Consider the following 15,125-nt stretch of genomic DNA (forward strand, 5'->3'; position numbering starts at 1 on the left):
CATCTAGAATGCCTAAAGCCAGAAGAATGAATCATTAGCTTTAAGGAAACCTAAAGAAAAAAAGTTCAGTTGATTTCAGCCTTGATTTTTGGAATGATATAATTAGGGTGGTCTTGGTCACCATTTGCCCTTAATTATTTCTCACCAAATGATTCAACATATTGGTATATTGAAGCTCCTTAAATGAGTTCTACTGCCCCATCCTTTCTGATGATGTAATTAGACTAAATTTATTAAACTGCAATGTAAAGTACCTGCTTTATACATGAATACCAGCCACATGGTTACCATATGCAGAGACCACTAACTCTACAAGACAGTTAAGTGGTCTCTGCTCTCTAAGTTTATTTTTTTAAATATAGCCTTAACTTAAAGGTCTAAGTGAATATATAGCACAGGACAGAAAGTATGTGATTGTACAACAAGAAAAATCTATATAATGTAAGAAACTAAATATTCAAAACTTACGTGTTAACTTGTATCTATAGTATACAGGATTATGTATAATAGAATGAGATATTTTAGGTAGGATAGAAATGTAGAGCTGGTCCATATTTTATAGGTGATGTCTTTCAAGCCTAGAAGCCCAGTGACTTACTAAAAGTAATGGACTAGATTGTTAACATAGTAAGATTATCGGAACTCATGAATCCTAGCTCCTTGTATAATGTTCTTGTCACTACACCATTCTGCCTTCTAAAATTGAAATGAAATCCAGATGGGGGATGCATTGGATTAACTCTCAGAGATCTTTGTAAACCTAAAATTCAAATTAAGCTGTGGAAAGATATGAGAACGAACATTTCAAATATATTTATACCGGATATATTAAAACAGCACCATCAAGAACTGATTTAGTTCTTTGATTGATCAGTCTTAGATTTGTTTCTGGTCTCATAACTAATGACAAATTTTATTCAAATGCAAATCCATTTGGGATGCCTATGATAGCTGCACTTCTCAAATTGATAAGAGCGTGCTGTGTTAGAGGCAGAGCCTTATTTCCTGTGCAGATTTACTTAAGATATTCTATTGATTCCTATTAACAACCCACTGTTCATAGCAACAGATAAATGATTGAAACTTTTGCTTCACATTAGAAAGTTTGCTTAGTTTATCAGTACACATCATGGTATGAAATTTTGTATTTTTAAGGACCCAAGTTCCTTGTGATTACTTAGGAAAAACTGATTTTTCTTCATGATAGCATGAAAATTCTAAGAAATCTTTTCAGACTTCTTCACGAGCGCAAATTATATTTTACAAACTTCTTTTCTGCTGAGATCTTATTTTGCAAGTACAACCTTTATTTTCAGTGAGCATGGCCGTCCACGTACAGAATGGGCTGAACACCTATTTGTATCGCTACTGGAATGTAATGCTACTGGAATTCATTAAGAATTAATCTCTTTTGATGGGCACACGAGTAGCCCTCGCTCAGACATTACAAAAGCTATCCATGTAACAAAAACATTTGTACCCCCTTAATACTTTGAAATAAAAGAAAAAAACAGAATTATGAGTGGGAGACAATAATACATAAAATGCTCCAGATTCTATTTGTGGAACATCTGATCATCTTTTCTATCTAATCAGAGAGTATTTAACCATTTATATTATTAATATGAGAAACCACCAAATAAATTTAAATAATTCCTAAGACTGAATGAATGCACAAAGGGATGCTTCAGAGTCTCTTACCACCACCGCCCTCCCAGTCTTTGCCTGCTGAGTCTCAAGACACGGCCCCCAACTCCCACTTCTAACCAGCCTGTCACTGGATTTCCTCCTTTATGGAAATCTTAAACCACTGCTATTAAGAATCCCTTCCACCTCTGAAATGACACTGTACTAATATTGGACTATGTGCCTTATTTGTAATAAATTCTTACATAGCCTTGCAACCTAGTTGGGGTCTCCACTATTGTACATGATGAATCCTTTTTCTAGATTAGGAGTCAAAAGTGAAGAAATGTTTTCCTTTCAGTATTCAGCACACTCTTTTAATTCCATGGTCATGCAATCTCTGCAGGTCAGCTTGGGACATTTTGGCACTTTGACTCCCATAAACCTAAATCTGCCATGTGCAGAGTAGAAATTCCTTACTACCTGCTTGAGCCTGAGACTGTCTCAGTGCCTAAGACTGAGTTTGATGTGTCTGTGCTTAAGAGGGTGACAGGAATTGTTTATTGCTACTGTTGCAATAGTCATCAGAGCCCTGGGAACTGCTGTCTTTGCTCCTTTGTTTGATCACAGTGTCAATCATTTAATTAAAATGATCCCATGTATATATCCACAATGTTTTTAAACTTCCTGCTGGGTAGCTGGCCTGTATCAGAGCAGAGTTCCTCTACTGCGTACTGCAGATGGGTCCCAGGCATGCCTAAGCCAGGGCCTCCCTCCGCCTGCAAAGCGGTCAGAGGAGCATCCAGGCTGGGGTGTTCCAGCCTCAAGGAGCCTGTCCACTGATCCCAGCACACCCTACAAACTGCATTTATTTTATTTTACAATAGATGGAAAACGGTGGGAAGTAATGAATTAAAGACAGCTAGGATTTTTAGAGTTCAGTTTTACTCTAGGCACCAACAAGAGCAGGAAGGAATACAGTACTTTGTTGTTAATGATTTTGTGTCCACAAAGCACAGAGGAGAAAGGATTTCAGAGTCTGCCATCTCTTCATACACACGCTGTATCAAGACCCTCTGTCAAATAACGCCTGTCCTTACTCTCTGAGGAGCGAGGAAGCTAAATAATAATAATGATAATGATAATGCCTGTCCAATTCAGCTGGGCAAAAAATGTTGCTCTTTTTTTTGTGGCAATTCTGTGAGCTGTTATGTCTAATATTCTTCTTCTCTCCTTGAAAGCATGAACTTTTAGATAACAACCATTCTAATTGACACAAATAGTAAGCATTAGCCAGAGTTTTAATATATAGTCTTTCTCCTTATAAGCTCCCATTTGACTTCATCACTGCGTTTGCCAGCGGATGTGGCTGTTAATCGTAAGCACACTGGCCCCGCCTCAGTCTTGGAGACTGAGACTGACTGTGAAGATAAAACAGATACATGTGGAGGGTTCTATAAATTCAGGGTACCTGAACCGTCAGTGACAGTACGCATCTCGCATTTTGCGGCTAACAAAGGGAAGAAGAAAAGTGACGTGGAAGAGAAAACCGAAGAAAGATCATTTGTAAATAGTTTTCTTCCTCCTTTACACAGTAGACGGAGTCCTAAAAATGCATGACTATATACTACTCATATCATGTTAGTGTTGAGTGAACCAGGGTTGTGATATCCAGATGTTTTTGATAGATACGTCTCTTTCTCATTATGGCAAGTTAGAGGAGGGAGGAAGAAGAGGGTTTTTTTTTTTTTTTTGAAAGAAATGGAGAAAAGAGAGAAACTGCTAGAGGCATGTAGGAGAGAAGGACCAAAGCAGAGATAAAGAGATAATAAGAAAAAAGAGATGTAGAGAGACAGACTTTTCCTTGATGTTCCTGATTGGTTTCAGTATTTGGGACTAACTTGTCATTTGCAAATTAGGCTTGATGTCTAGGGTCTGGATTGTAGAGAAGCATTAGGAAGATGCAAGATATCTGAATTCGGGTAAAATTACAACTTCTATTTGAAAAAGGTTCAATATATTTATGGTTCATTGAGCTTTCTGTAGACCAGTTGAAGACAGACTTACATCTGTGAAATATACACGAAACAGGTATTGAACACTTAGTTGTGTAGCACAGTGAAGTACTATGACAGGACTTACATCTGTTCTGATCTTTGCTTCAGTGAACACGACTTGCTTAACTCTATTAAGTGTGTTGTTCATAAGACATTTGATAATAGGGCAGAGGGTTTGATGTCATTACATTTTATATGATTAGTACCTGTTCTAACGTGGAGTTCTGTTTGAAATTTGATGTTAACTTCAGAATGCAGGTAAGCCCTGTCAAATGTCATCGCATTAAGGAGTAGAGTAAGTATCTACTCCTTAAATAAAAGTTTGTTCTCATTCATCCTGCTAATATATTTTCCACGTCTTGTGTATTTCTTCTGTGTGACAAGAGAGGCACCTTTAGGTTGTCTACACACTGGGTGATTATGGCCCCAACTATATAAGGCTGTATGTTCACAATTCAGAACTCATGTGTATCTTTGTGTGATGATAATCATATAGCCTTGGGTTCAAAATGAGGGGGGAGGGATTGGTCAGTTACATTGTTGCTATTTTTAATTGTGTTGGCTTTGCACAAATTCCTCCCCTCCTTACATTTCATAATTTTCACTCGAGACAGATGATCATGTTAAAAGTCTAAGTTTCTCTTTGGTGTTTCTTAATTAATGGGTTCAAAGAGATTCCAACTTTATAACGTTTGTGCTATATATTTTTATTAACTGTTGAATGTTTGACTTTGATATTCTTTTTCTTTTTATGTTTAAAAGGGTTGGTATTTCTTTATTACAAAGAACTGCAAAAGAGGATATCGCCTTACCTTACAAAATAAGATTTAGGTTTGATTTACAACCACCACCAAAAAACATTTCTGTAAGTGAATATTTTATAATAGCAATAGATTCCCAAGAGAACTTGTTGAAAACCATCTGTATATAGCTAGAAGAAGATGCTCATCTCTTTGGGATTGTTTAGATCACATTTTATTTTTTTTTTTTAAAAGAGGATTGATGAATTGCTTTGAAAAGTTAATTAGGCTTTAATTCTCAGAACTTACACCATAATGGCTCTTAAAGCTATAGCACACTTTGCCATTGGTTTAAAAATCAATAATTTTATCATCATGAAGTATTTTATAAAACATGTTTCTTTTTACACATGAAGCTACAGGGTATGTAAGTATTGAAAATGCTGTTAACTACAACTCTTGTCGTCTTTCCAAAATGCCTTACTCAGCAATCAATAATTTTTCAAAACAGTATTTTCCTATTGTTGGAGACTGTATAACAAATTGTGTCATTTTTTTCTTAATACACAGTTGGAGAATTTGATGCTGGATAAAGATGGCCACATAAAAATTACAGATTTCGGGCTTTGCAAAGAAGGGATCACAGATGCAGCCACCATGAAGACGTTCTGTGGAACACCCGAATATCTTGCACCAGAGGTAGGCCCGGTTCTGTTCATGGGAAAAATAACACTGACGTAATGTCTTCCAAGGTAAACCATTTAAGCATTAAAAATCATTGCAATACCTACTACTTTTACCTGTATTTCAACCTGAACCAAATTTATTTTGCTCTCACTGATTTTAATGTGGTATTGTAGAGCTGAGAACATACAGGAATCAAATTTTGTAAACTTTATAAGCACAAAGGTGCTAACAAAAGTAGATTAAATCAATTTTTATTTCTTGGCTGTATACATTTTATTATATCAGTTTTGATTGATTTATTTAAAATAGAATACTTCAAGAATATTTACATTTTTATAAACCATCTTGGACTTTCTTTAGAAACACTGTGATTATTGAAGTTAGAGTATTGTGGGTTTTTGTACTTAATTAAAGAAAATTATTTTATTGAGAAAGCTGTTGAAATGACAGTAGCTACATTTTGGAATTTATGTCAAACGAAGCTTCAAACTGGTGACCTCGTGCTGAGGGTTCTATAATAATTAACTAATCTGCTTATTCAATAAATACTGATATTTTTTGTGTATCTACTATGTATTGGGTGTTTTCTGGGCGATACGGTTGTAGGACCAAGACAGAAAAAGGATCCTGCTCTCAGGGGATTTACTTCTAGTGGAGGGAGACAGAATAAAAATAAATAAATAGCATAATGTCTTATGTTAAATTACATGAAGGAAAAAAAGCAAAATAAAGGGAAGAGCGTGGTGTGGCTGTTGTAGATAGGGTTCCAGTTACTCTTGATGCGTAACCAACTACCCCCAGTACTTAGTGGTGAAAAACGACCATTTGGTATGATTGTGGATTTTCTGAAGCAGGAATGTGGATGGGAGAACAGGGAAGGCTAATTCATGCCACACTGTGTGTGAGGCCTCAGCCAGAGGGACTTTATAGTGAGGGCTGATTCTGTGGCTGGAGGCTGGAGTCCCCGGGAGCATCTTCACATATGTCTGACAGTCCTGCTTGCTGTCCACTGGTGCCTTATCAGGGCGGTTGGCAGGAGCTCTTATATTTACCTTCTCCATGGCTTGGGCTTCCTCAGAATGACAACTTCAGAGTAGTCGGGCTTAGGGAACAAGTTAGAAGCTGCATTGCTTTTTGCTTTTCTTCCACCTGGTTAACCATCAGAAGTTTATTAATTTTTAAAAAATGTATTTTCATAGTATATTTTTTATAATTGGAACGTAATTCACATATTATAAAATTCACCCTTTTAAAGTGTGCGATTCAGTGGTTTTTAGTATGTTCACAGAATTGTGCAATCGTTACAGCTACTTTGAAAATGGCAAAATATTTTCATCTCCCCGACAAGAAACCACATACCCATTAGCTCACCATTTCCCTTCCTCCCAGGCGGTTACTAATCTACTTTCTGTCTCTGTAGAGTTACCTATTCGGGACATTTTCATACAAATGAAATCAGACAATACGGAGTCTCCGTGACTGGCTTCTTTCACTTAACATAATGTTTTCAACGTCCATCCATGTTTTAGCATGTTATTGCTACTTCGTTCCTTTTTATGGCTGGATAGTATTCCATTGTATGGATAGACCACATTTTGTTTTTTCATTCAGCAGCTGATGGACATGGGGGTTGCATCCATTTTTGGGCTATTATGAATAATGCTGCTGTGAGCATTTGTGCATCTCCTTCTATGGCCTAGTTTCAGTAGTCACACAACATTGTTACTGTCACATACTTATTCCTTGAAGCAGTTGTAGCCTGCACGGATTTAAGGGGCACTACCCCATCTCTCCTTTATAGAAGAGCATCTGCGATGGGAGATAGTATGACAGGCATCTTTGGAAAATGACATCTTCTGCAGAGAGGATATTCAGGGAAAGTGATGTTTGTCCAAAGATCTGAATGATAAGAAGTGGGTAGCTGTTGCAAAATGTAGGGAAAGAGCTTTCCAAACACTGAGAACAGCTGGTATGAAAACCCTGAGGCAAGAATAAGCTCAGTTTTCCCCTCAAAACTGTAATAAGGTTACCGTGGCTGGAGCCAAACAGGGAGGCATTAATCTTTCTTGGGTGAAGATTACTATTTAATGAGCATCTACTGTGTGCCACATGCTATATAAGTGCATTGTGTCTGTTACTTTATTTACTATTTGGAATAATCTTTGGTAATAGATAGCAAACCTGATTTTTTTTTTTAAAGGTGAGGGGACATAGAACTAAGATGTATTAATGTAATCTATACGTAGCTAGGAGGTGGTGAAGATATAATCAGGATTCTGACTAGGTTATCTGCCTACAAAGCCCACTTTTGCTTTTTTAAGTACATATATTATGGCCCCCAAAAGTCACAGTTTAACAACTACTTGTAGATGTAAATAATTATAATTTTTTAAATGGATACTTTGTAAATGCTCAACAGGAAAGATAATCAAAGGAAATTAGGAAGTATAATAAATTCACAATGATACTAGCATTCCTTATACGTATAGTAACTCATGCTGGTTTATTATTATAATAGTTCTTTTCAACTAGGGATTCAATTTACATTTTAAAAATGTTGGGTTATTGTAAATAAGTGCTAAAATTTAAAGTACAGTAAATTTCCAAGGATTATTTTCTTGCCAACAATATCATTTTTTGTTACAAAATCTGGAGTTTTAAATTCTCTTTTTGTGAGTGAATTTGATAAAATTTTAGAAACACTGTTTCTTGTTTATTCAAATAAAAATCATATTTTCTAGAATAGGATTGTTTTTGTGAATGCCATGGAAAACAAATTCTTTATTTCTCTAGAGTTCAATTACCCCTGCTATACATTTGCCATGGAAGATGATATCCCATATTTAGCATAACAAAATCAGCTGAGTCACAATTAGGGGAAATTATTTCTGAAGAAGATAAATACATCTCATTTCAGAAGCAGATGATCTCCTAAGAAACAAAGATATTGTTTTCTAGGCAGATGTCATCAACTGAAACACAAAACCAAGATTAATGCAAGAAGAGTTTATTTGTTTCTAAATAAAAAGCTTACAGTTCACAAGAAAGTATCAATTTCTTTTTGAAGACAAGAAAACATTTCTGGATACCTTTTTAAATATTTCAAGAATCTAGTCTCTAAAACTAGTTTATATACCCATCTATAGTTGATGTGTGATGATTCATCATTAAAATCTTGACATCTTATTTTTATAGGGGAAGGTGATTTATTGTAGTTAGTGTTTGAGTGTGACAAATCTCAAAACAACTAACTTCTCATGAAATTTTAATTCTTATATTTTAAATATTTGTGTCATATACCGCACATTTGTAACTTTGTGTTTACCCTTATTTTAAAAAATAAGAATTTAATTTCTTTATTCTGGTCTCCACTGTGGACCATTTCACCAAAGAACAATCATTTATTCATTAAAGAAATATTTATTGAATATTTTATTAGGTACCAGGCATTATATTAGGTGCTGGGAATACAAAGATAGTAAGAAATGGTTTTTATCCTCAGACAGCTTGCTGTTTACTAAAGTGATAAGAGATGGAAAATAATTACATGCAAGAAAATAACTACATTACTGGAGTTACACACAGTGGAGTGGAAGGAAAAGTGCTGGAGCCTGCAGGGAGGGTCCAGCAGGCGGAAAGAGGAAGCAGGGAGAGAGGAGGCTGGACACATGGGTAGAGGCTGGAATGCAAAGGAGTTTAGGTCTGACTCGTGGTGAGGGAAAGTCACCTGTGAATCAAGAGCAAGGTGGTAATGTGATCAGGTTTACATGGTCAGTGTTAGGGAGGGATTAGCACAAGCTGAAACCAGCTTCTTCCTTTTATTTCAGGCAGTGCCTCTCTTTCTGAACCTTAGAATTTCTAGTATATACCATTATTAATGCTAGTCTTTTCTTTATAGTAATATAAGTAGCAGTTGCATATTAGATCTATAATACATTCTTGACTACTACTTCTCTTGTGAATGACTGTCAATATTTTCCCTTCTCCTGTTCTTGTAGACTTGTTTACACATTATATAGAGATCTTGTGGCAACCTGTACTTCATTCAGCAGTGGTATTCCTTTTGTTTTTTAAATGTTTTAATCTGGTAGGAATGGTTTGCTATTCAAAGATAGATGAAGAATATTTTAAAGGTACTTTAAAAAGTGTTAGAAATCAATTCAAGGCCAGTTTATTAAATGTTCTACATGTCAGACTCATAGCAGGTTTTTAAATAAACTTAAGATTTCAGTGAACTTAATTTGTTTCTGTAGCAAAGAGATCAGAAAAGATAAGTTTTATAGTATAAGTATGCTATTCTTTGACAAAAGGATATTTTAAAAAGTATTCTCTTACCTCTTTGATGAAGAATGGGGCTATAGTGTAATTTGCCAACTTGGGAAGCATTTGAGAATATTGTTAAAGAAAAAAATCAGATTTTTTGTTTTGTTTTTTTAAGAGATTACAAGGATACAGTCCTAGAAGGCATATAAACTGCATTTAGTATGCTACAACTCTAAAAATGCATTTGTATGTAGTTTTAAATGAGTGTGGTTTTGCTCTTTCTTACATTAGAAAGAAATAAACTTGGAGTAAATTATGGACTGTAAGATATCTTGAGGGGATTTGGGTTTTGTAATATGTACTGTATTTTCACACCTAGAAATTATAAAAGAAATTAGAAATCGCATATAAACTCTTACTGTTAAATTTTATTATTTGATTTGGCTCCTATTGAATCCAAACCGTTTTATGCAGTGCTAATTATTTAGAGTCTCAGCTTTGCTCTTGAGTTAGCAGTACCTGATCAACTTTCCAACTGTAAAACAGTTTGAAAATCAAATGTAGCTTACATGCAAGACCCAACAAAATTAAAAGTGTTAAGTGCGTTTTGGCAGTTCACTTTTATTATGCCCAGTCCTCAAATGTACCAGCAGATAATCATCTGAATGTTAGTTATTTTTCACATGCTTATGTGATCACACAAAAAGTACATGCTAAAAAGAAGCAGATGGTGACAGATGGGGAAGGTTGAATAAGGTGGTTTTGGAAACCTAGAGAAATGCACTTCTGTAATAGTGTAAAAATAAAAATTATTTGATAATCAAGTTAGAACTAACAAAAAGATTACAAAAAATGTGACTTGATTGTTTGGAAATATGTTTAGCTGTGGTGTGGTTGCTATTGAGGGAGAGAAGTATACAATTTTTATTTCATCTAAGTGTAAAGTGATTTTTTCCAAGTGGCTGAAAATGCAGTTTTTGATGCATTCTTCTTAGTTTTCATTTTATGAAACAGTCACTTGCTGTAATTTTACTTATTTTTCTTTTGAAACCTACTATCTTTAATATCTCTTATATATAGCGTAACATTTTGAAAACAGCTGAAATAGATCAGTTTGATAACTATTTTGATACCAAGGTTTGTTCAAAATTATTGTGATAGACCGTTGCACAGATGGAAATTAAATTCTATATAAATTTAAAGTCGAAGTTTACATTGATTTGCAAAGAAGTTAGTAAGGGCTGTAGTAAGGGCAGTCCTAGCATGGAGTAGTGTAGGTGGGGGAAGTAGAAACTAACCTGAATGAAATGTATTAAATGGAATTTCATTTATTTATTTTAAATCCAACAAAGAATAAATGTAAAAGATGTCATTCTGTGGGTTCCGTCAATATTGTTTTTAGACGATCGTATGAGAAATGAATGAGGCTAAAGTTACATATGTTGGCACATTTAATCTATAGGTAGAAATAGTAGCACATGCAGTTCCATTCTGATTAGCCCTTGGACAAAGTTCTACTGTGTTCCAACAGACTGTAAAACCCGTCTTAGAACTTTTAAGCATCTTGTGAAAAGAGAGTTGTTTTAGTAGGCTTTCTAAAACATTTCATTTTATTTATTAATAATTCATATAACACCTATCCTCATTAGGTATTTTTGAAAACTGTTATCTTCCTGGTAGTCCTGAAAGGGTCTCATCACCATATGAAGGGGAAAATTAAGTAAAGGAGCGCAGTGCCTCATTCAGATAGAAGCTGTCGGCTCTACAGTTAGAATTCATATTTAAGAATTTCCGTCATGTGCATTGGTTTATTATTTAATTGAATATGTTTAATTTCTTTCTGTACTGTGGAGCTATTTTACACTGTTTCTGGGTGATATAAAAAGCCATCCCATTTTGTCCCATAATTGGATACTGTTTACACTTGAACTAAAATGGAATTAATGCCTCTCAGTGTTTACAAGTGGTGCCTTTTACCTACTTTGAGGTCCGTCAGTCCTTACACTAGCTGTTTTTCACCTGAACTTCTTTCCAGTGTCATATGGTTTTTGTGGCTTTAACAGAATATTTGCATTCAGTACTTCGGTATGATTCTAGTTCAAGCAGTTTAATTTTAAAATCTCTAAAGCATGAGAATATATATAAAACTAACTCTAACTAAGACACTAGTGATTACCTGCAGTATTTTACTATGGCTATTGTTATTTGGGTGACAAAGACTCAGATTCTTGGAATCCCATAGTGTCTATTGCTTCAGAATAAAAAGGAAGTATAGAAATCTCTCGAAAGATATGTGTAAGTATGATTTAATCACCGTTATTGAATCCAGTTAGCTCTTCTTTTGTTGAAAGGTTTTTCCTGTGCTAGCCGGAGTTTGCTTCTGAACGTACGACGTTAGCTGTCTGCAAGTACTTGTGTGTGTGTGCTAGGAGGTGGCCATGAGGTTTACAGCACTGTAGTTCATAGCAAATGGCATTTACAGCTGCTGTCGCATGACAATGATTAGAGCATTTAAGAACTAGTTTTAAAATATACACTTATGAGGAAAATACCAAGAAACCATGGAATTCATGATTATTGTACATTGAAATGTACATTTCTAAAGCTGCAATTCATTTTAAAATGTGAAGATTTATAGGTCTTTTTTTTTTTTTTTCCTAGCAAATACCTGTGATGTTAAAAATATATAAAGGGCTCCCTTTTGGTTATAAAACACGTGTATATCTGTCACTTGAAGTGTAAGGCTACCAGAAAAAAATTTTTTTTTTTTTTTTGAATTAGCGGTAAATTGGTTCATCCATGTTCGCAGTTTACTTTCACAACATAGGTGTGCAGACAGTTTGTTTAGATGTTTAATTTTTCCCCCCATCTGTTCTGTGGGGATTATTGATTGAGCAGTAAGCCACTCCAGGGCACACAGAGCCTGGGTGCATTGTGTGGCCTGGGTGACAAGAGGAGAGATGTCCCTTTCACCTCCCAGTCAATCGTAACTGGTAAAAGAATATTGGAATGAATATGTGCTCTGATAATGCCCACTGGCCACATAAATATTTACATTGGGAATTTTAATTGATAGTATTATTTTAAAATAGTTTCTTATTTAGCATCATTCTTTGAAATTAATAACCCAAGAGCTATTGATGGTGTTTTTTAAACCCATCCAGTTGTTTTATAAATGCAAGCATCCTCATCAAATATTACCCAAATATTAATCAAATGTTACCAGAATATTTAACATGAATTCATACCTGCTGTGACTTCCTTGAGTCTTAGGTTTTATTATATCAGAAAGTCAAGTAATCTCTGGCTCTGGGCAGAAAAATTGAAACTAAGCCTTGCCTCCTAGAGCTTGTGCTCTGTTTGAGTTTTGATTTGACGTGACCTTTCATCATTTTTTAGCATTTACGTTCTTGTAATATTCCAGATCTCTTTTTGTCCTTTGCGTCTGTTTCGGCATTTGTGTTAAATGTAGGTACAAAGTGCACCTGCATCTATGTTTATAAGGGAGACTATGGGGATAGAGGGAAATGACAAATGTCTGCATTCATATTTAAACTTTGAGTTTCATGTAAAAGTCAGTAACATTGATTTTATGGAAAAAATACATTTTAGATTAATTCTTCAAGATAATTGTTTTACTGGATTATTTCAGGAGCATGTTTTGATCTACATTTATATCCAAGTTACGTAAGAAATGACATTTTAACGGAGTTGAAATGTACTTTGACCACTGTTGTACCTGCACTTTACATCAGCATTTATCATACGCTTGGATCAGCCCTCACAATAACCACGAAATGAATTAGCCTTTTGCCAGGAAAAAAACTTAGCAGAAGTAGCCAGAAAGAATTTTGCAACCCTTAGATTAAAGAATGTAAATTTTATAGGTTACTGTAATTTTAGAATAATAAGTACTTTAAGTAAGGGAGAAAAATTGTCTTCCAAAAATAATCTCAAAGAGGCTGTTGGATTTGAATTATTTAATTTGATTTTGGGATTTCCAGAGTATTTCAAAGTATCGTGTTTTGAAATAATTTAGATTTAAAGAGAGAAAAAGGATATTGTTTGAATAGTAGTAACATGTTTTACGTTATACATCCACATGCAGAATGCTGCAACTATTTTGATTTTTATTTCTTGTGTGTTTGATCTTATAGCTATTTGGAGGTAGGAGTTGAACAGAAATCTTTCTTTTTAAATGATAGTGAAGTCTCTTAGGTAAAGAGGGATGGCTTAGTTGCTGGAGTGTTGTCTCAGCATTGCTTAAGTTTACATGTCGAGAAGACAATATATTACATCAATTTTGTTCAGCACAAAGTGATACAGGAAACAGTTCTAATTATAGCATTATATATCTGTATATCAATTAAAACACGTATGTTCAGAAGCAAAACCACTTATTATGAGAATCAGTATTCATTTTACAAAGCTAAATAAAATATATTTTATTTTATCAAACAGATTTTTTTACAATGCAGTTTTTCACTTGCTTATTTCTCTTCAAAAATAAAAATCCTCTTTTTATGTACTCACTTTCCCTTCTGGCTGCAAACCAGGTATTTAAACAAAAATAAAGGATTGCCAGTTTTGCCAGCTGGGGATGAGAACCCGGCTGGTGAAATGTGGGTTCAGGAGGCAGTTAATCCAGCTTTTATGCTTTTTATGGTTTTATGAAAAAAGAGGTTAAAAACCACATTTGGCTCCTTTTCGTGTATCCCACTGTTTTGTTGGTGTTGTAGGAATGCAGTTAAAGGTTCTTAGATTTAAAAATTTTTTGTTATTAGGTAAAATCCCGTGTCAGATAAAGGCCCCACTAATAGTGCATTCTACTAATTGCCTAAAAGATAGATGATCCTTGAATCATCAGAAGTCACTGGTATTTTAAAATTATGTATACAGCATTTCTTTAAACTTAAGTATGTATGTAAGTAGAATTCCCTCTGCTTCTTTAGGTTATTTCTTATTTTCTGTTTTTTCTCATATTACTCATTTCCAGCAAGCCATAGACATTTGAAATTTTTCTTTTTGGCTAACGATGAAAACCAGGATTTATTCTTCTGGAAATATTTTCCTTAGTTTATGATTTACAAAAGATTTCTGAAAAAATCATACAAACTAGATTTGTGCTCATGTCTTACCAATGAAGTTTTCAGTGTTCTTTAGCTATGAAACAAACATGGATATAATTGAATGAAAAAATCTTTTATGGTATCCCCAAAACACTGAATAGATCTTTAAGTAACACAATTTTTTCTTGAAACTATATCGTTCATCTTTAAATACCCTGTCTACCAAAGTCCCTTTCATAGTACTTATAGATAATCATAAGATAACTGCAAAAATACCATCTGCAATTCTGTGAAATTATTGGGAAATTTTAAATAAAAGTCATATAGGAGTGATCCTCAACAAAATAGTTAATTATTTCAAACCAAGAAAGTTTGGGATGTGAGTACTACTTTGTTCTTACCAAATTTTCTTTTATGTAAACAACTATAAGTTTTTTGTTTAATTGATAAAATTCATGTAATATGGTTTTCTTGATCTGCTTTTCCCAAACCTGAGAGGATCAAATGAAATAAGCCTTATGATTATTCAAATATAGTTATTTAAAATATTGAAAGTTGCATATAGATGGAGAATATTTTATTGGATGAGGAAAGAATCTGATAAAAAGATAAGACAAAATTTTTCCTGGGACAAATGGTAAGTTACCACGTTCCAGTTTGAACAGGTTGTTCTAACATAGCCA

General features: G+C 34.4%; 1 protein-coding gene across 2 annotated transcripts in view; it reads left to right on the top strand.

Moving 5' to 3' along the window:
- Positions 1 to 15,125, top strand: part of AKT3 (AKT serine/threonine kinase 3) — a 215,104-nt gene that overhangs the window by 173,793 nt on the left and 26,186 nt on the right. For both annotated transcript variants that reach the window (XM_045537212.1, XM_045537213.1), the window contains one exon: positions 4,994 to 5,122. In XM_045537212.1, coding sequence (XP_045393168.1) covers positions 4,994 to 5,122 — 129 coding nt within the window. The remainder of the gene's footprint in view (positions 1 to 4,993; positions 5,123 to 15,125) is intronic.

The sequence above is a fragment of the Lemur catta genome, chromosome 25, assembly GCF_020740605.2.
Source record: "Lemur catta isolate mLemCat1 chromosome 25, mLemCat1.pri, whole genome shotgun sequence".
Taxonomy (NCBI): domain Eukaryota; kingdom Metazoa; phylum Chordata; class Mammalia; order Primates; family Lemuridae; genus Lemur; species Lemur catta.